This window comes from Leiobunum rupestre, chromosome 2 (genome assembly GCF_980474605.1).
Source record: "Leiobunum rupestre chromosome 2, qqLeiRupe1.1.hap1, whole genome shotgun sequence".
Classification (NCBI taxonomy): domain Eukaryota; kingdom Metazoa; phylum Arthropoda; class Arachnida; order Opiliones; family Sclerosomatidae; genus Leiobunum; species Leiobunum rupestre.
Window position 1 is genome coordinate 92,708,915 of NC_143385.1, and position 21,566 is coordinate 92,730,480.

At 35.2% G+C, this 21,566-nt stretch overlaps 1 protein-coding gene across 1 annotated transcript; it reads left to right on the top strand.

Moving 5' to 3' along the window:
• The first annotated feature begins 904 nt into the window (after positions 1-904).
• On the top strand, positions 905-20,915 carry LOC149960358 (uncharacterized). Its single transcript, XM_090166666.1, has 15 exons — positions 905-1,039; positions 1,376-1,460; positions 1,625-1,713; positions 1,784-1,846; positions 2,512-2,604; positions 2,807-2,866; positions 3,010-3,110; positions 3,449-3,512; positions 4,254-4,417; positions 7,881-7,959; positions 10,541-10,589; positions 11,306-11,382; positions 14,709-14,811; positions 20,485-20,559; positions 20,828-20,915. Exons 1-15 carry the CDS (start codon positions 908-910, stop codon positions 20,881-20,883), a joined length of 1,290 nt encoding a protein of 429 aa, XP_090022792.1. The 5' UTR covers positions 905-907; the 3' UTR covers positions 20,884-20,915.
• The last annotated feature ends 651 nt before the right edge of the window (positions 20,916-21,566 follow it).

Sequence of the window (21,566 nt, forward strand, 5' to 3'; positions counted from 1 at the left end):
CACTGATAGGGCGCCAAATTTTTAATTTGCCAATGGCTTCAGCACCCCTAGATACGGCTCTGCCAAGCACCCAATAGTGTTGAACCCTAGCTATTATGGGTGCCCAGAATTAAGGAGATCAGGTAAAAACGAACTTCGAAGTGATACTAAAATGATTAAGAGGCTTAATTGCAGCCTGGCTGTACGAGAAAATCTAAAAAGGCTGGCCCCGATACTAACATTACACTGATCAAATTTCATTTACATGTTTGCTTTATGGTTAGCGTCGGAATATCTTTATTAATCGTTTGACACTTCAATGAGTGATTTAGTATTAGTTGTTAGAGAAAGTCACCATTTCTCATCCCACTGCAAACGTCCTATTTTTCCTGCTAAATATGCTATTTTTGGAAATTTTCAAGATTATTTGTTACTTGTGACTCTTGATTCAATAGCCGCTTGTTACAGTGCTAACGACGTGAATATTTTAGAATAAAACTAGTATACAATGATGCGTCAGAAAAAAATGTATAAATTTAAATTATATCAAACCATAATTAGTTGTTGCCAACAACTACTAATAAATTCAAAGTTTTATATCAGGGTGGTACTTATTTTATTTATTACGTTGGAGTCTTACCCTGTTTATGTGTACCAATGTATGAAAACATAATCAGCTTAAAAATTCACAACACATTTTCATTAGAACAAACGGTGATTTTTATCGATATAATAAATAATGGTTAGAAATTTTATTCATTTGTTTCTATTAACACTCAATTTGGTGGTTTTAATCTTTTTTGATTATTAAATCTAACTCTAGCCCGGTTTGTTACCTTCTTCCACTTGTACTTAAAGACTTGGAAAGTACTTTAAGAATTTAGATTTTAAAATAGAAGTACTAAGCTTGTCATTTCCGTTAAAGGATATGATCTTCGGAAATAGTAGACTAAAGAAAGTGAGAGACGATTTTTGGGATTTTGAATGTCAACTCGATTCATGCCGTAATTCAGCTGAAATTTTGAGGGAAATTTGGCTGCAAATACTCGAAGCAGCTCCGGTAAGTCTTATTATATTTATTATTATTGTTGATTGAAGAAATGTTCTTCAATAAAATATTACCTTGTGTAAAATCTCATTTCATTTCAAAGGATAAATGATTTTTGTTTATAATTATCCGCTAGGCTAATATCCAAGACATCTAGCTACTTGTATTGCTTTATAATTTAGGTGGCTGCGTTAAATTAGGTACGACGGTAAATGCAAGCCCTTTATGCCACGCGAGCCATCAGCTCCCAGCACTTACAATTACAGTGAACCTCAACAAGTTTTTATTGAAGAAGAAAAAGAACTCTTAGGAAAAATGTTAATAAAACATATGATTTGTTTTAAATAGGCTGTGAACGTTCATATGGACTGTTCGGTGTCCTCTTCTTTATTCAATGCCGTTCTTTTGTCAATTCTTCAGAAAGCAAACAAAGGTTTTTATTTTTCTCAGTTTATATTATTTAATTTTTTTAATTTCCTAATTGAACTAATACCCAAAACATCACCTTAGTCCCGAGTGAACTAGCGACTTTTATTGTCTTTAATTAAGTTAGCAAAGCGGCCTTAATAATACTTCATTTACTTAAATTTATGTAAGGTTGGGGACTAAAGGTTTTCCAGGATTTCGCTTATGTACTCTCTTCCTGTTACGAAGTCGAAAGTGTTGATGTGCCTAACGCTTTGGAAGTCAGTAGATATCGTATATTGTTTTGTAAAATGAATACGATATTTTAAAATATATTTCCCCTATTTAAAGACATTATCTACAACAATATCAAAATGCACCAATGCGTCGTCTTTTAAAGATTTGAAGACGGAGGTATGTCTTTTAAATATTACTTCCTTTATAAGTTATATAAGTCAAACGCGCTGTTCACAAATTACAAAAGGCGGTTCATCCTTTACTTACTGTCATGCTTGGATTGGAAAGGGTCACTTAAAGTTGACCTCAGATATTTTAACTCTATAACGATACGAATCTTAGCATTTTAATACCTTTTCTTTAATTTATAATAGTATGATTCGTTTTCTAGATATAATCAATAAGTAAATGGGTCAAATTTTGAAAGAAACTTAATGGTTTTAAGGTTTATGTTGCTATTATATGTCAGAGAAGTTAACTATTTGTTACGTTATTTAGATTTTAGGGGTATTTTCAATCGTTATTCTAAAGATGATGTCAAAGAAATATTTTTTGTATCATGTAATTTTTTGACAGCCCCTTGATCTATGAAAATAGTGAGAGTGCCTTTCGAGAAAGTAGAAGTTGGTTTCCATGGCTGTCATAATATCAAAAACGGATTTGATGTTGCTATATATTCAATATTTTATATTCAAATACACCACTTAAGAAACTTCCGGCACCACTGTTTTCACTTCCAAGTCTAAATCGTCATCAGTTGGATATTTATTTTGAAAGATAGAGTTTAAGGCGATGTTTTATAATTTTTCCAACATTGATGTAAAATTGTTTCTTTTTCTTAGGACGCTTACAAGTGGTTAAACACAACTAGTTCTGAAGCTGGTGTTGCTTTTAAACACTTCATCAAATCCCACGGGCACAGATGCTACAAAGAGGTAAAACGATCGGCGATAGTGATAATAACTGTTGCAATTGCTGATGGGTTGCAAAATACTTAATTTAGCTCAAGTAAATTGTTAAAAGTTATGTTATATTTTAAAATTTACTTACTTAAAAAGAATAACTATATAAACAAATTTGACGGCCATATATGAGATATTGATAATTAATAATAACAGTTAATTATGTTTTGAATAGTTTGATGTGTACAGTAAAACATGGGGTGACGATCCTGTGTCTTTGGTCAAAATCCTTCAGGTAATGAAATTTCCAAAAATTCATTATTACAAATGTTTTTTCCCAATGTTTAAATTTTCCTACCATTAAATTAATTTTACTCAATTTCAGAATAAACATATATTCTTGAAAAATTATTATTCTTATAATTTCTCAATTTTCAGAACATGGTGAAAACAGATTCCAAATCATCTGTTAAGAAGAGGCCAATTTCTATAAAAGAAACGATTCAGAATTTAACTGTTAAACTAAACTGGAAGAATAAGTAAGTGTCACAATTTTACAATGCTCATTTTGGACTTAGATGGATAATAATATCAGCACTCTTAACTAATATAGCAGCTGTTTAATCGTGAAGCTATTTTAGTTGTCCTTATTGAAATTTTATATTGATTAAATGTTGTAATTATTATTTACATTGTTTTACATACACTGGTTTAGAGAATCTTGGTATTTATCTTAGCAGTGCTTCAATTTCTACGATTCCATACACTAAATAGCTGTAAATATATTGTAGTTAGAGCCTAATAGAAAATATACCAAAAGATTTTGGGTTTTTACGGTAAATTTTAAATTTAACCTTTTCTTTCATGTCACCGGCAGGTTATTGGCTTGTATCATAATTCCATTATGTCGAAAAGGTGTTGGAATGAGAGAACGCTCAAAGGTATGTAGCTTCAATTCGGTAAATTCAGTTTTGGTATAAATTCAAAAAGCAGTGAATATGATTGTCAATAGTAAATAATACATTATCTAAAATAATTTGCCTGAAATTTATTTTAATCTTACATCAATCAGTTAAAAAAATACATTTTAAAATGTTATCAATGTTTAAAGGCCGAGAACAGAGATTCCATTTTCTCGTGTGCGAATTTTGACCCCCGCAAAATTGAGTGACAGCGTCGACAGCTTGACCGACGGCTCTGACTGTTTTTGAATAGAATATATACAATGAGCATCAAAAAAAGAGGTAAGCTACAATACATGGAATTATCCAGGCGGTCACTCAAGCTGTCAGAGCTGTTACTTAAGTTGTCAGAGATGTCAATCAGTTGTCACTCGTCAAAAAATTAAGTACTGAATAAGAGGGGTGGAAATTCGCTCTGGTCTCGGTCTTTAAAAATCTTTTGAAAGGTTTTTTACAATTTTTAACTAAATATTCTTATTTACCATTTCGGACACGGTGAAAGAAAATTAAAATTCCAAATTATTTTATAATAACGTATTTTATGTTAAAGAGCCGCTTTTAGCTTAATTTTGGAAAACATTTAATTAAAGTATGATTTAATTTAATCCCGTTCCAAAATTTACTTACGTTTATTATCAATTTTAATAAAAGAAAAACTTTATCAAGATAGTTTCGTATAATATTTTATTGAAGTATTGTTAAGACTAAACTTTCTTTTAGTCACTTTTGATAAAAACTATGGATAAAATGCGAAAGGCGTTCAATAAACTTGGAGAAGTTATGGTTAAAGAAGGAAGGCTTCCAGAGAGTGAATTGGTTTTCTTCCTGACATGCCCAGAACTGGACGAGCTCATATTAACCAGATCTCCGTCATTGGTTCAAAAGTATAACAAGTTCCTCGATTTTCTTAAAATATTGATAATTTTAACTTTGTTCGTTATATCAGGTTATTCAAGTTATTATCTTGTCAGATCAGGTTAACTTTTATATTCCCTTTCACCAGCAATCTAATTTCAAACTGTATCAGATACTTTGTACCAAGTAATTGATCTGATCTGATCTGCAATAATTAATATCACCAGATTCATTTGTTGAACCGTTTTCTGACATATACGTTTATTATAGATAATCTTAAGAAAGGTGATTAGAAGTTTCTTTTTAACAGGGTTCGAATTTAAAAAACCCACGGGAATTTTGTTTTGGACCCACCTTAAAAAAACCACAATAAAGCCCACTTAAAAATCCCACCTTAAAAAGTTTCAAAAAGGACGAAGTTTAAATTTATAGTTTAATAAATAAACTTTATTAAACTATATTAAAGAGTTTAAAGAATTAAACTTTAATTCTTTAAATTCTATAATAATACTAAAATATTGCTTTTTAATAAAACGTATTTACACAAAATACATTACCAGTGTTTTGGTGAACACTAATCTAACAGTAGCAAGTTAACAGTGTCAACTAAACAGTAAGTTTTAAACTTCTGCAACTTTCAATAAATATTTAGCAGAACATGGAGCAGACGATACTTTACGTCTACGAAATATAAGAATAAGGACGATAAATAAGTAGTGTTAAATTGAAAATAAAAAATAAAAATGAAGTAAATCATCGATTAAGGGTATCATTTTAGGTAAAAAAAACCCCAAAAAAACAAAAAACGCAATAAAACCGGGTTTTTTTAAACCCTGCTTTTTACTCAAGGAATACCTCTGCGTATTGTTCCTGCCCGATATGATATGATTTTTCTCAGTTACTCTGGTATAGAACAATACGCAGATTAAAAATAAACTCCTAATTGTATTAATTAATGTGTAATAATAAAAATAAATTCTCAGAATTAATCGGTGGATGTATCAAAAACTTTGTTGCATTTTAAATCTGCTCACCTTCTATGTGTCAGTTTAAAATGAATTCAGACACGATTTGGGCTTAAACTGTTTGGTTTCCATTTTGAACAGTATCAACTGATCTGATAATATCTGAGCGTTAATGCAGGTAATCGGATATCAGAACAATCTATAATATATCTTTGGTTCAGATAACGCTACTGTTATATGAGAATCGGTTGGAAGCGCTGTATTAACAATATTTCAATTTATTCGATTATTTGAGTAAACTTATTTACGCTGTTAGATTGTATTTGGTTTAAATTGTTTATAATTATAATACCTGTTTAGTTAAAGACAGGTAGGGTCCAGGCTAATAGTATGGACTAATATTTTCATGATACAGACAAAACACTTAATAGACAGGTAGATTTTACAAGACAAAGCTATTTTCAAAGGTTTCTCATACCCGTTTTCGTGGACCCTACCTTTCTATTACCGTTGTTCTTAAACATTTTTTCTATTAAAATTAAGTTGAATAGCGTTTTAATGTGCATCAAAACAAAACAATCAATCCAAAAACATGAAGGTTAAAATTAATCCGGTCCTCCGCATTGAAACAAAAAATGTGCCGTCCGCCCAATCATTGCGTCTTAATGCTTCAGCCAATGAACGCCGTGAAATCAAATTACTGTACACTCTGTTAAATAAGTCTTCGGCCGTTGGGATTTTGACACTTTTTTGCGGTTATCTCAAAAGCCATGAATGATAGCAAGTTGAAACCAATTTTATTTTTAATAATTTACTAATATCTTTCACGAGTAGCATTTCCATATCCGCCGGAAACGCCAAATATCGTTTTTGACAACTTTTTAATAATGATGTTACGCCCCTGAAACCTGAATTTTTGGATTCACAAGGGACGATTCATATTTAGAAAGTGTCATTGTTATCCGGCTACGTCCAACGGCTGCTAAGATATGGACTATCGAACATTCGGGTCTCATTCGGAAAATTCTAAAATGCTCGAGGCGACCGAGAAATAATATCTTATTGTTGAGGAAAAAAACAACTTTCGTCGTTTCATTGCGGGTAACACAATAAGCACATATATATTGATTTAACGAGATGTTGGAACGCTGTGGTTATATGCCGGATTAATAATATTGATTCATTAGGCATTTTAGAATTTTCCGAATGAGACACGAATATTCAATATGCCATATCTTAGCAGCCGTTCGACGTAGCCGGATAACAATGACACTTTCTAAATATGAATCATCCCTTGTGAATCCAAAAATGCAGGGGCGTAACATCATTATTAAAAAAGTTGTCAAAAACGATATTTGGCGTTTCCGGCGGATATGGAAATGCTACACGTGAATCAAGATATAGGTATGTAAGATATTAGTGAAATATTAATAATAAAATTGGTTTAAACTTGCTATCATTCATGGCTTTTGAGATAACCGCAAATAAGTGTCAAAATCCCAACGGCCGAAGACTTATTTAACAGAGTGTACATGTATGTGCAAGGTCCTAATTTTTCCGCTTGTATGCGTGGTCCAATAAGATATATAGGCATGTTCTGTATGGGTCTGTCCATATACGTTGTTAAAAAGGCGACATATAACGCCACTGGACATAAAATATGTTAGACCTTGCGCGGCTGGTTTTTTATGAGTTGTAAGTTCCATTTTATCTAAGTTCTTAAACAAATAAAATTGAACTCTCAACTCATTAACAAAACAGTCCGCGCAAGGTCTAGCATATTTGAGGTCATGTTTATTATGTAAAAAAGCAAAGAAACGGGACTTTTATTGTTTACTGACACCCACAACAAGAAAATATTTTATTGTTAAACGTTTTGATAAAATATCGTGGTGGGGCTAATGAGGTTCACTATGAATTGATCGACAATTAAGTACTGAGACTTTTCTTTTTGAACGCCGCAATGAAAATCCAAGATAAAGGTAGACACCAAGAAATTATTGTCATGCAAATCGGATAAGTTGTTTTTGCTCTACAGCAGTCTGCAAGATGAAGGTAGAAGAAGATAAAACATTTTTATGGACATTCGGTCTATCTTTGACAACTTCCCATTATTACCATTATTTTAATTATGTTGTCATTTGTGTGTGTGTGGGGGGGGGGGCTTTTCCAATGGTATATCACCGGTCTCGCTACTATGAGTGGCTGAGGATTTACTATGGGGTGAAATCAGCCCTAAGTTGCTTCGGGATAATAATAACGCTAGTCACCTTCCTGGACCTTGCTATGGAGACTACCGACCCGTTTGTTAAGTATAAGTTAGTTGATACACGAGTTGAACAATTTTTTTTAAATTTACAAATAAAAAACATTATTTACGCGATGAACAATCTATATCAATTGTATTTTTTTTAAACTAGCTAAGAAATGCCGAATATTAAAAGCTTTTTCTGTTAGCCAGTTTGCAATTTTAAAAATGATTAACTTAAATCTTTAAACCTTTATTTAATGATAAATGTGATTTTAGAGCTATAAGAAGACGGGCATTATTTCCAGTCTTGGACAAAATAAAATTTCCCGAAATAAACCAAGGATATCCAGTTCCGGTGAGACCTATTATGTTTTTACACTTTTTTAAATGAGTTAAAAACTAAACCAAATCGATTTGGTTTTATAAAGATAAACTTATTCTTACCTAATATGATTTTCAAACTAGGGGTTATTCCATATAAAAAATTTTCTAGAGTATTACAAATTAAAAAGTTAACAAACAACCGTTATTATTTTGAACAATGGTTAAAATATTTAAAAATATTTGGAAATATTTCAAACATAAGCAAAACTATATTACCGTAGTTAGTGTAGGGAGCTGTTGGCTCGCGTGGTATGCAGGGCTTGCCACCACCCTCCTACGCATTGTAACCCGACCACCTGAATTAATGGCTTCAAATGTCGCTTGATGCCTTAGGCCTAAGGTGGTTCCTTGGGTATAAGCCTAGCTGATTATTATTATTATTATTATTATTAACCTTTCAATTCATCATTTCACGCACATATTAGTAGTAGTAGTAGTAGTAGTAGTTTGGGTTAAATTGCGCAGTTTTCATTTGCGCAGTTTCCGTTTACGCACTTTTCCATTTGCGAGTTTCCCAGTTGCGGAATTTCCATTTGCGCAGTTTGTCAATTGCGCAAAATAACCATTTGCGCGGTTGGTAATTTGCACGGTTTTTGCCGTTTGCGCAGTTTTACGTTAGCACGATATTCCGGTTTGCGCAGTTTTCCGGTTTGCGCAGTTTTCCGTTAGCACGATTTTCCCGTTACCGCGGATTTCTCATTTGTGCGGATTTCCCATCTACGATGATTTTCATGACCTAAATATCATTATTAAGCCTTTTTTCCTTGACAAAAGGGTTATTTCTGGCAGATAATTTTTAACATTACCTTGTTTACCATCCAGCTACACTGCTGGTCTATGTTTGATGTCCGGTCACGCTGTGAATACCAAAAATTGTCATATTAGGCTTAGTTGAAATATCATTTGTTGAATTAGTCGAAATATCATTTGTTGAATTAGTCGAAATATCATTTGTTGAATTAGTCGAAATATCATTTGTTGAATTAGTCGAAATATCATTTGTTGAATTAGTCGAAATATCATTTGTTGAATTAGTCGAAATATCATTTGTTGAATTAGTCGAAATATCATTTGTTGAATTAGTCGCTTGAAAATATATCGCCAGTCAAACAGCGACACGTAGCTTCTCAGCCTTAAGGTTAAGATCGTAGTTTAATAACTGTACACTAACTAGTGCCAGAACTATGGCCTCGACTATATAGCCTGTACTCTAGCCTATACTATATAGCTTGTTCTCCAGCCTTTAATATATCCTGTACTATGTCTTTAGTTTCAAGTATACGTATTCTAAGTATTGGCGCCTGACGGCGCCGCGCACGTAGAGGACAGTACCAAGCCATACGCTTCAGGAATTGTCCAACCCGATATTAACCCAACCAAAATTATTCTTACCTAACCTAACCAAGCACTTATACCGCTTAAATAACCTTTTTGACCCCTAAGAAACACGCAATGCAATTAAAAGGTGTATTTTTTGTGGCAGGCACTAAAGTTAAATTGCAGTATTTTGGAAAAGGTGACATTTTTTTGTGGCAGGCACTAAAGTTAAATTGCAATATTTTGGAAAATGTGTTTTTTTTTGTGGCAGCCACTAAATTTAAGTAAAAATATTTTGATAAAATTTAATTTTTTTGGCAGGCACTGAGCAATATATGCGGCAGGCATTCGCTTAGATTGTTATATTTTAAAACAAAAAATTCTTAATAAGCTGAACCTACGGCAAAGTAAACTAAAACTAGTAAAAAATAATCTTTCCTAAACCTGTGTTCTTAAGCAAACAAAGATAAGGTTTTCATAGCTAGAGCTAAAAAAATTCCGTTAGCGTTGCAGACATGTTTATCATTGCATAAATTCTGACAAGCTAGGGTTCGCTTCTTGACTGAAGATATATTCCCAACAGAATAATTCAACAAACGATATTTCAACTAAGAAAAACTTAAAAATTATTGATATTTACAGCGCGACCCGTAATTAAAAATACACCAGCAGTGCAGTTGAATGGTAAACAAAGTTATGTTTAAAATAATCTGCCAGAATAAGACCTCTTTCAAGGTAAAAAGGCTTAATATAGAATATTTAAGTCGGGAGACACCGCGGAATTGAGAAACCGCGGAAATTGAAAATATCTGCGCAATTGGAAAACCGCGCAAATGAAAAACCTGCGCAAGTGGAAAACCACGCAAATGCTAAACCGTGCAAATGAAACTATCTGCGCAAGTGGAAAACTGCGCATATGAAAAATTTGCAAAATAAAAACGCGTTAATGGAAAACGGCGGAAATGGGATACTGCGCAAATGAAAACTGCGCAGTTGGCCCATTACCGTAGTAGTATATCGATATATAAGAAATTTCAAAATCGAATGAGAAATGTAAAACAAAAATGTCTACGGATATATTAAAAATGTTCTCTCTGGGGAGTTGTAGCGGAGTGTGGCATGAAATTCGTATCCCAAAAAATAGTATCGACTTAAATATTTTTTTCTTAAAAATTATCGTTTGCATTTCAATGTTACCGCAAATATTAATATCATTTATATATTTTTTTATATAGATTAACTACGGTCAAAGAATAACACCAGAGGGATCACTGATAATGAAAGGTTTGTTATAAAAAATATTCAACCCAATACAAAAACAATTTAATAATAAAACGCAGTTACATTTGAAATATTTTAAATTTTTAATAGTTAAAACTTTAATCCTGCATTCGATTGTAAATCTAAATCACCGTTTGAATTACAATGGGTCTCAAAAATTGCTTTAAATTTAGAAAATAAATTTAATTTAAAATTGAAAGTTTCGGAGGAACTCTTTCTCCTTTTTCAGGGATATATACACGTCATAGAATTTACATTTTTTTTATTTATCATCGCTAATCTAGATTCGTTTCACAACCTAACTCTTCATCAAAATCGGCATGTTTTCTCAGTATGATCTTTTGAAATATCTACTAAAATCAATTGAACTTGTCATAATCATAAATGGGTCAAACTTTAAGTGATTTCATGAGAGGTTATGAGATAGTTTTCCAAAAATCATTAGCCCCAGACAATTTGCAGTTACCATAAAATCCACGTGAGAGTCAAATGTATAAGTTATTCAACGCGGTTTTTTTATTGCCAAGCTGGTGTCGACATTTTAATACAATGTTTGGTAGAGGGGCAACACATGTGAACCATTTCGTTCTAATGTAAGAAGATAATAATATCAGTACGAAATAGAAATGATAAATGGTTTTTAAGCAAATATTAAGAGAAATTATTATTAGTGGTGTTCATAAATAAATAATTATAGACTTCTTTCATCGATATTTTAGGAACACCAGTGAGCACCGGAGTAGTCGAAGGGTTTGCAAGAGTTGCTACAAATGTTCAAGAAGCGTCTTCAATTCAGGTTAGTATTTTTTTGAAATATAACCAGAAAAATTCCTCAAATTTAAGACCAGGTTTCCATTTTGTCAGTGACGTTTAGGAGGGAGAAAGATAATTTTTTATTACTATAAGCCAACTTTGTGATACTGATAGAACGATCAAAATGGCAAAACTTAGCGTTAACTGGTTCTCAACGTTTAAGTTTGTCATTATTAATTATCATCAAAAATACGGTGTTTTCCCATTCAACCGAATTCCCATTCGACCGAATAATTTCATTTTTCCGGCCCAATGGGCTAGAAAATAGAAAGGTCCCATTCAATCGATAAATAGCCTTCCCATTCCACCGAATATTTTTTGATTGGGACTGTTCTACAGATATGCCCCCAAGATAAATCAGGACACTTTGAAATCAAACTTACATTTTGGTCCATACTAATTGAAAACCAAAAAGAGAAAGTGTTGGTGTAGTAGATCTCGGGAAGAGTTTTAATTAAATATTAATCATTACTATTTTATGAGCCTCATTTATTTTCGTTTTCCGTGTTTTGAGCACGTGCTGTTTTTTTTTAGCATTTTTTATATTTAAGTCCTAAATAGAGGACTATCTGGAGATAGAGTAGGTTTCCTAGGTTTTTGGCTTAAAAATTAGCTTTTTATTACAGTACCTTATCGTTCTTGGCTTGATTTGATTTGTTATGTATATAAAAACATTTCCACGAAGTTTTGCAGCGTCTCTCAGCCTTTGATTTAAAGTAATTAGCATATCCGTTTCACTATGGAATACTTTTTACTAAATTGCAGAACACCTTCCTGGCCTGGTGCACTATATTAATTCCTATTTTACTTAGGTTCGGGTAAATTATAGATTCTTTTCGGGCATCTTTCTAAAATCGAACCGAGATACGATAAGATATTATAAACAAAAGATGTTATGTTAGGTTGGTTTAATATTGGGTTGGACGAAACTAGGTGCGTTAGGCTAGGTACTGTCCTCTAGGTCGAGTTATAGACGGTCCACTTGGGTATAAGGAAAGGGGCTGAGGGGTACCGGTCCCGCACTCGAGCGAAGCGAATGCGCATCGCCATTAGGCGCCATTACTTAGAAAACATTGCATGTTCTATAAGTCAACTTAACACTAAAGACATAGTATAGGGTAAAGTTTAGAAACTAGCCTCGTGCTTTCAAAAATGTGACGTCAATCGATAATTATTCGCTAAAAATCCCTCACTTTTAAAGTCTTCCTCCTATAAGTCACTCGTTTTCCCCTAAAATAAACTTAATTATTTCCCGCCAAAAAACCCCTTTTTTTCCGCTTGATCTACTATAATGGGGGATTGGAAATAAACTGCTATAATATAGATCCAAAATCCTTATAAGAATAAGATATGTTTACATAAGTATAGTCTACCATCGTATTTCTGCGTCATGTAATCTACTACAACTAAAACTTTATTTTGTGGTATTACGCCTTAGTACACCCCAAAAATAAATTTTGATTTAACATGTCCTGCACTATCTCGGTGCAGAAGTATAGAACTTACCACATTTGGGCATTTTTCGGTTGAATGGGACGAACCCAAAATCGCCGTCGGCTGAATGGGATCTCGGTCGAATTGGACTGAAGCAAAAATTCCGTTTATGCTGATCGGCCAAATATATTTAAGCAGAAACTTAAGGAATTTTTTTATAGTCACTTCAGTTAATTTGCATATTTTTAAAGCCAGTATGTTTTCAAATATATTCCTGTTAAAAATACAATTTTTTTATTATTTTATATTATATTACATTATATTATATTATATTATATTATATAATATTGTATATTATTATATTATATTATATAATATTGTATATTATTATATTATATTATATTATATTATATTTTATTATATTACATTAGATTACATTAGATTATATTATATTAATAATAATATTTGGCGATGCATACATGTAATGTAATGTAATTAAATACCGTATCTACATAGATACATTAAAAGTAAACATAAGATAAATCTTTGGAATAAAAGATCTGTCTAGGTCAAAAAGAGAAGCATGTGTATTGAAAGGGGAAGAACTTGCACAATAAATTGCCGCCCCCAACCCCTTTCTCTATAATCATGGTGGGTGTATATAAAAATCCCACTTACTGACATCGTAACTAGTGAAATCTTACCTATTGACATCGTAACTAGTCCCAACATACTTACTGAAAACCCAATTGGCAAAAATATTTTTCAAATGCAAGCGGACACGCGACAAAAACAGAAACGACATATTTTGCTCAAAACGGGCTAGTTCATGTAATGCAGTCACCCCGATTGGTTATTTTTTTTTCCAAAATGTTCAAAGTAAAGTTCTGAATAAGTATGTTTTGGCGCAAATAATTTAATGACAGCGAAAACAAAAGTTACAAGCATGAAAATCGCCATTCCTACGAGGTGAGATTTTAAAACCTTTCAAGTAAAGTAGGGGTGTTGACGAAAGAGATAAAATTTAAATGCAAACACTACAAATTTTAAAACGGTAATTTCTTTTTCGCCCTGGTTCCGTTAGCATGTTGTGAGACCTCGAAAATGCGTTGAAATTGGCGAAAAAAGCTCTGAAAAACTTCTAAAATGCAAAGATGGGGCGAAATCCATATTAAACATTAATCTTAACATTAATTCTTATATTGATAATGGGAATATCTTTCTAATTTTGAGATAATGGTGCCGATCGATTAATTATTTCAATGAATATCGTTGTGGCTAGCCCTAATACAGATTAAAAAAATCTGCCTTTTTTTAGGGAAAGAGGAAAACCAATTTTATATCTTGCAAACTAAACGCGGAAATAGTTGTTTAGAGTTTTTCACCCAGTGCCAAAAGCTTGGATCACGCCTTGGGATCCTCTTCCTGAGAGGCGAAAGTGCTAACCAATTCATCACCCTGCCTTTAAAGTCATTAAACTCCAGTTAGCTCTAACAAAAGAAAATAATATAAAAATCTTGAAATAAACTTGAAAATCTGGTCGGCGAAAGTCAGTTTCAAAATTTAATAATTTTGCCTAAAATTTTTTAATTAACATGAAAATCAAAAACCTTTTGGATTTCCGACATCACTTTGGCTCTCTCAAAATTCTTAACTTGTTATTTATTTTTTTCTTGATATTTTTTGTAGTATTTTCTAATTTTATTTTTATATGTTTGTATTGTCTTGGTAAACACCACGTATAGGCTTTGCCTCAGTGTTTGCCAGCCAAGTTTATTTGCAAAATAAATATTATTACGTTGACATTTAGTATCTCATACCACCAAAATTGCCGATTACATTCTTAATATATAAATTTTTTACGATAATTTCCAGAAAGGTGAGATTCTGATCGCTTACAGTACTGACATCGGCTGGAGTCCTTTCTTCCCAATGCTTGGAGGTGTTGCCACGGAGTTGGGTGGTTTAGTTTCACACGGTAAGAACCTTTGGACATCTCGAAACTTTAATGCAATGAAGGTTTATATAGGGTGTCAAAGAATGCCGGATTTAAAGCAAGTGTTGGCTCCAACAAAAACCTTTAGGATGTTTTCCATATTACATCCAAAATGTCCCGTAAAATATCGCCCCTATCGTAGATGAAACTTAAATAAATTAGTGTTTTTTATTTAACATAACAAAACGGAGCCGAGGAACAACTTAAAAATGCCCCTTATTAAAATTAAAATTTTTTATCACTACCTAAATCTCGGAATGTTTCTGACTAAATGAGGCTTTCCACACTGATAGTTTTTCAACTTGTTTAACCGAAATAAGGTTGTATATTTATACTTTTTCTAGCACAAATTTTACTTACATGAATTTACATGAATTTATATAAATTTCATTGAGCAAGAGCTGTATGACCGCAAATTAGTTTTAACTGTTAGAATTAAGAATATTATATGGTTGTTATGGCAGTGTTATTAAAAAGAAATAAGAACTGTCTTTTAATCTCGTTTTAGGCTATTAAATTTAGTAAATAATAATAATAATAATAATAATAATAATCAGCTAGGCTAATACCCTTGGCACCACCTTCGATATGGTTCTAGAATGAAGAAGTATTGGAGTTTTAAATCCAATGTTAATCAGCAAAGCTACACTACACCAACTAACTAATGAAACTAGTGAGAAATCATAACGTAGTGATTTAAAAAAACAAACGTTTATTAAGAATGAGTACTTTACAAGATGAACGACATATTAGGAGTGACGGTAATAATAAACGCTGTAAGCGAATATATATAGACATAAGGTTAAAAAATAGTAAGATAAGATTAGTGATTAAAAATATATCTTATTTACAATAAACATTTTTAACCTATTAAAAAAAACTAAACGAGAAAAGCCGATAACGCTTTTTATCTTCAACACTCGCCCTCGTTGACGACTTTCTCGTACTGCCGTAAACTGAGATTCTGACGGTGGCGGGTGAAGATTTCTTTAGGTAGTGGCTTAGTGAAAATGTCGGCCAGCTGTTCTTCACTCGGGACATACATAACGTCGATGACGCCCTCTTCGACCAGTTCACGAATGTAGTACTGGCGAATACTGATATGTTTCGTTCGGCGATGAAACTCAGGATTTCTGATGAGTTTAATGGCCCCTGCATTGTCGACTCGGAGTACGGGTACATCATCGTCTACGTTGAGACCCAGGAAAGATTTGATTCGTTCAATCCAGACGACATCTTTCGCCGCTTCAGTGGCAGCTACCAGTTCAGCCTCCGTGGTTGACAAAGCAACAGATTGTTGCTTTCTGCTCGCCCAAGTAACTGGAGTTGAGCCAATTAGGCATACGATCCCAGACGTTGAACGTCTTGTTTTCTCACAACCACCGTAATCAGCGTCGCTGTAGGGGATGGTTGTCATGGAATTCTCGGACTTGAATAGGAGACCAAGTGTAGAGGTCCCTCTAAGATATCGAAAGATCCTTTTCACCCAGTTCCAGTCGGCGACTGTGGGGTTGGCCATAGCTTGTGACGCTCGATTAACAGCGTACTCTATATCAGGTCGTGTTCCTGTCGCTGCGTATCTGAGACTTCCAATGGCCGAGGCATATATGGTCGTTGACTCGAAACTCTCCTGACTTTGGTTGGTCGTGTCTGGACTGCCGATAGGAGTGCTCACTGGTTTACAGTCTTGCATGTTGAACCTTTCAAGAACCTTCTCGATGTAGGCGCTTTGGTGTAAGAATATGGAGCCGTCGCTTAACTGATCGATTTTAAGTCCAAGATACGTTGACGCTTTTCCGGTTATGATTTCGAATTCATCGCTGAAGTCGTGAAGAAAGTCATCAACTGCTTTGGTGGTACTGCCGGCAACCAATCCATCATCGACGTAGAGGATCAAGACAAAGAAAACGTCATTGGTTGAGTAAATATATAGACAGTGATCTCCATCAGCACTCTTGAAGCCATGGTTCTGAAGCGATTTGTCAATTCGTTCATTCCAACATCGTGGAGACTGTTTAAGACCGTAAAGACTTTTCTTTAACTTCCAGACTTGTCCACTACTATTGTCGAAACCTTCAGGTTGACGCAGATAAATTTCTTCGGATAGCTTCCCATGAAGGAATGCGGTCTTTACGTCGAATTGCCTGAGGTTGAGATTTTTCTGGGCAACTAGGTTGAGAAAGATTCGTAGTGTCTCGAATCGGGCAACTGGAGCGAAAGTCTCATTGAAGTCGATTCCCTCTCGTTGCGTAAAACCTTTTGCGACAAGCCGGGCTTTGTGCTTGACGATCGTCCCATCTTCATCATTCTTTGTACGAAAGAAAGACCCAACGATTTCCGATTATCTTGCGACCAGGTGGAGGATCAACCATTTCGTAGACGTCGTGTCTTTTCATTGCCGAAAGTTCATCTACCATCGCTTTCTCCCACTCGGCGGATTCGTTGCTTGAACGTGCTTCTCGTGCCGTTTGTGGTAACATGTCGCAGATGAGGAATGCTTTATTTGCTAGCTGGCAGCTCTGACATGGTTGGACTTTCCTTAGTGTTGAACGATCTCTAAGGACTGGACCGCTCTTCTCAGGTTGATTGTCCTGGACATGGTCAGGAAGAGACACTGTTGCCTCATTATGTCCGGTAGCCACGTCTTCCGACGCTTCGACGGATTTGGTTCTCTCGTCGTTTGAGTAGTCGGCAGCTCTGGTTGGCATGCCCGATGGTGCATTAGTGGCTCTGGTTGGTCCGTCTTTTGATGAGTTGGTGGCTCTGGTTGGCCGGTTTTCGCAAACGAAATCGTCGGTCAATTGCTCGCCCTGGCTGGACAACTCCTCAGAGACAGGAATCCAGGAATCAGGAACGCACGTCTCGGGATTGAATTTGACATCTCGAGATCTTAGTACGTCGTCCAGCTCTGGAACATAAACTCGATAACCGTCTGCTTTGTCTTCATAGCCAACCAGGAAACCTTTATACGCCTTCCGAGACAGCTTCTTTCGCTTCTCTTTTGGTATGTGGACAAAGCACTCAGTGCCAAAGACATGCAGATGCTGGATCGATGGGTTTGTCTTCCCTGTCCACAATTCAAACGGCGTCTTCCCAGCAATGCATGTAGGTGCTGTTCGGTTCAGGACATAGACGGCTGTGTTCACCGCTTCAGCCCAGAGTTTCGGTGGTAAGTCCGATCTGGAATGCATGATGGCCCTTACAGACTCCATAATCGTACGATTTTCTCGTTCAGCGACCCCGTTCTGTTCAGGCGTGTATGGCATGGACTTGCGGTGATGTAGCCCTTCTTGAGACGTCCATTGACGGAACTCTTCATTGACATATTCAGTCCCATTATCCGTGACCAGCTCTTGTACTGTGTGATTGCGGGTTCGGCAAAAGGCAAGGAAATCTTTGAAACAATTGACGACTTCGGATTTCTTCGTTAGGAAATATACGGCTCGAACACTGGAATACTCGTCTTTGAATAGGAGGTAGTATTTCTTCCCTTTCATGGACGGTGTTGGTGATGGTCCCCAGAGATCTGAATGGATCCTTTCACCTGGTTTCGTAGCCTTCTCCAAACGAGTGCCGAAACTGTGCCTAGTCATCTTGCCGTAGATGCACCCTTCACAGAGCTTGTCAGACGTCTGGTTTAGAACTTCGTATCCGAGTCTCCGTAACGTCGCTGCTACATGCCGTTTATCCTGATGACCCATGCGTTCATGCCAGACTTGGAGATCTGCTTTCCGGTCATTTCTCGGATCTGCTGCGATGTGAGCGGAGCATGATGGCTGCATGACTTTGATATCCAGACGATACAAGCTCTCGACCTTGCCAGGAACACAAAGGTTCCTTTTGCCTCCGACAACTTCATAGAGACCGCAAGAATTTGCTGTGACCTTGAACTCCAGATTCTTGTTTCTCTTCATTGCGCTTTTTAGCGAGAAAACATTGCAGGCAAAGTCATGGACGTGCCAGACATTGTGGACTACCTCTTGATAGAGTTTCTTTCCGATCCGGAACTGAATCCTTATGTCTCCTTCACCATCCGCTGTCATCTGCGTCTTGTTTCCAATATGAAGAGTCGCTGGAGTAGCGAAGTTGCGGAAGTTTAGGAACTTTGTGGCGTCGTTCGTAATATGCTGTGTAGCACCAGAGTCAAAGTACCATGCTGCTTCAGACGATGAGCAAGCAACGAGACCGTTTGCTGCGATCAGGCCCCCAATGCTGGTGCGATTACTTTCGTCAACGCTCGTCCTTCTAGGAGTTTTCCTTTGTCCTCGGCAGTCTTCTGCTATGTGATCAAACTTTCGGCAATTGGTGCATTTTGGCTTACGTCCCATGCCTTTCGTCTCGTTTGATGAGTGACTGCGATGACCTCTGGCATTGCGTTTCGCCATCAGACCAGATGAATCTCTGAACGAGTCACCTTCTCGAGTTGCACGGCCAATCAATAAACGTTCCAACTCTGCGATCGTCTGTTTTTCGGTTGGCAGCGTGTCCCAGAGCATACCGAATTATCGATACTCATCCTGAGGTAGAGACTCGAAGATGCAGGCAATCAGGATGCAGTCGTCGAATGTCACGTTCTTCTCTGTCTGTGCCGTTGACAAGATATCTGTCCAGAGAAAACACATCTGGGCAATGTGGGTGGCCATGTCGACGTCCGGTGACTTCGTAGTTCGCATGAGCTGCGCCAGAAGCTTTCGAAGACGATTTGAAGACTTCTGCTCGAAGATTTCGAGCAGCTTGTCCCACATTTCCTTTGGTGTCTCGCAATTGGTAAACATGTTTTGGACCTTCTTGGATAAGGTTGACCAGAGGATACCACGGACCGTGCTGAACGCCACTCGGTACTTCTTCTTGTTTAAAGTGTATTCGGACTTCTCTGCTGCTGTTGCTCCAGGTACCGGTTCCGTAGGTTCAATCCATTCGCCAGTAAGAATCTCGTATACGTCTCGAACGGTGAGGATGTGGACTATTTGTCTTTTCCAACTCCTCCAATTCTCCGGACCTGATAGCTTCTCGACGTCTTGGCGAAGTAGGCTATCCATGGTGGCTTTCGGGAACTGTTGACAGGATACGGATTACGGTGATGGTAACTGAAACCGGGATACAGCAGACTAGATCATCAGCATAGTAGTGGCGCAGTGGGAGCGTGCTGGGCCCATAACCTATTGGAGTTTTAAATCCAATGTTAATCAGCAAAGCTACACTACACCAACTAACTAATGAAACTAGTGAAAAATCATAACGTAGTGATTTAAAAAAACAAACGTTTATTAAGAATGAGTACTTTACAAGATGAACGACATATTAGGAGTGACGGTAATAATAAACGCTGTAAGCGAATATATATACACATAAGGTTAAAAAATAGTAAGATAAGATTAGTGATTAAAAATATATCTTATTTACAATAAACATTTTTAACCTATTAAAAAAAACTAAACGAGAAAAGCCGATAACGCTTTTTATCTTCAACAAGAAGAATTAAATCACCAGCCTTAGATTGAAAATTGAGATAACTGACACAAGCAAATTTTACTTACTACTGCACAAATCCCTGTTTTTGTATTTGTAAATCTTAACAAGAACGATAACTGAGTGCTTAGCAAGCTTTACAAATCTCGGGATTTCTAATTTTAGATATAATTATTTTTAAATTAGGAGCGGTGGTGGCGAGGGAATACGGCCTTCCATGCGTTGTCGGTGTTCATGGAGCTACAATTCAGTTCAAAACAGGTAAGCATCATCTCTATTAAAAGCAGCCGACAGAAAAATACAAAAAAGTGGCATTTACATCGATGGTAATTCTTCTAGATTAATTAAGAACTAATTTTATTAATAGTTAATTCAATTTATATTAATTAATCTCTTACGACTGTTGAGGTGTTTAAGAGCAACGCGTCCATTATCTAAGAAAAACAGTTTTATATATAATCTGAGAGCAGTGTCACTTTGAGATTGAAATCATTGAATGCCAAAGTAAAACAATTAATTTTTTTTCTAGGAGATAAAGTTCTTCTGAACGGAAATAAAGGGACATTACAAAGAATAGACAACTGATCTATTAGAAATTTCAAAATATGATGTAAAACACTTACGTAATCAATAAATATTTATTTACGTAAAAATTATAAATTAATTCATATGAAAATGAAACGGAGGTTTGTGGGTTTTTTTTATTAACACATTAAATACTATATGCAAACTATTTTAGAACGTGTAAACGTTTTTCAAAACTATGAAGTATAGTTTATTGAAAGAAATCTAATGCCAAGATATAACAAATAACTTAGATATTAAATTAAAAAAAACCAAACAATTTTAATAATAAAAATAATAAGCTAGGCACTTTAGGCGTAAGTAATCGAATCAGATGGCCGGGTTACAATTTCCATAACATAAACGTCATCTTAATATCAAATGTTTTTGTCAAAAATTAATATAAATTCAGAAATGAGAGTAGAGAATAAAATCGATGGTAAAACGTAATTGTCGTTCTCAACCAGTCTGGATCAAAATGATTGTATACGTAATAATAACACCGGCAATCTAAATAAATATAAAATTAAAGTTAAAAGCGAACGAATAGCTACAATTTATGTTCGGTAATTAATTAGATGTAACTATTCATAAATATATATTTAGGAAACATTTAAAATAGTGGGAACCAGCGTACCAAGACGTTACCAATGCCCACCCGCAAGGCGAAAACCCCATTAGAAAATTATCATTCAACCCATTAA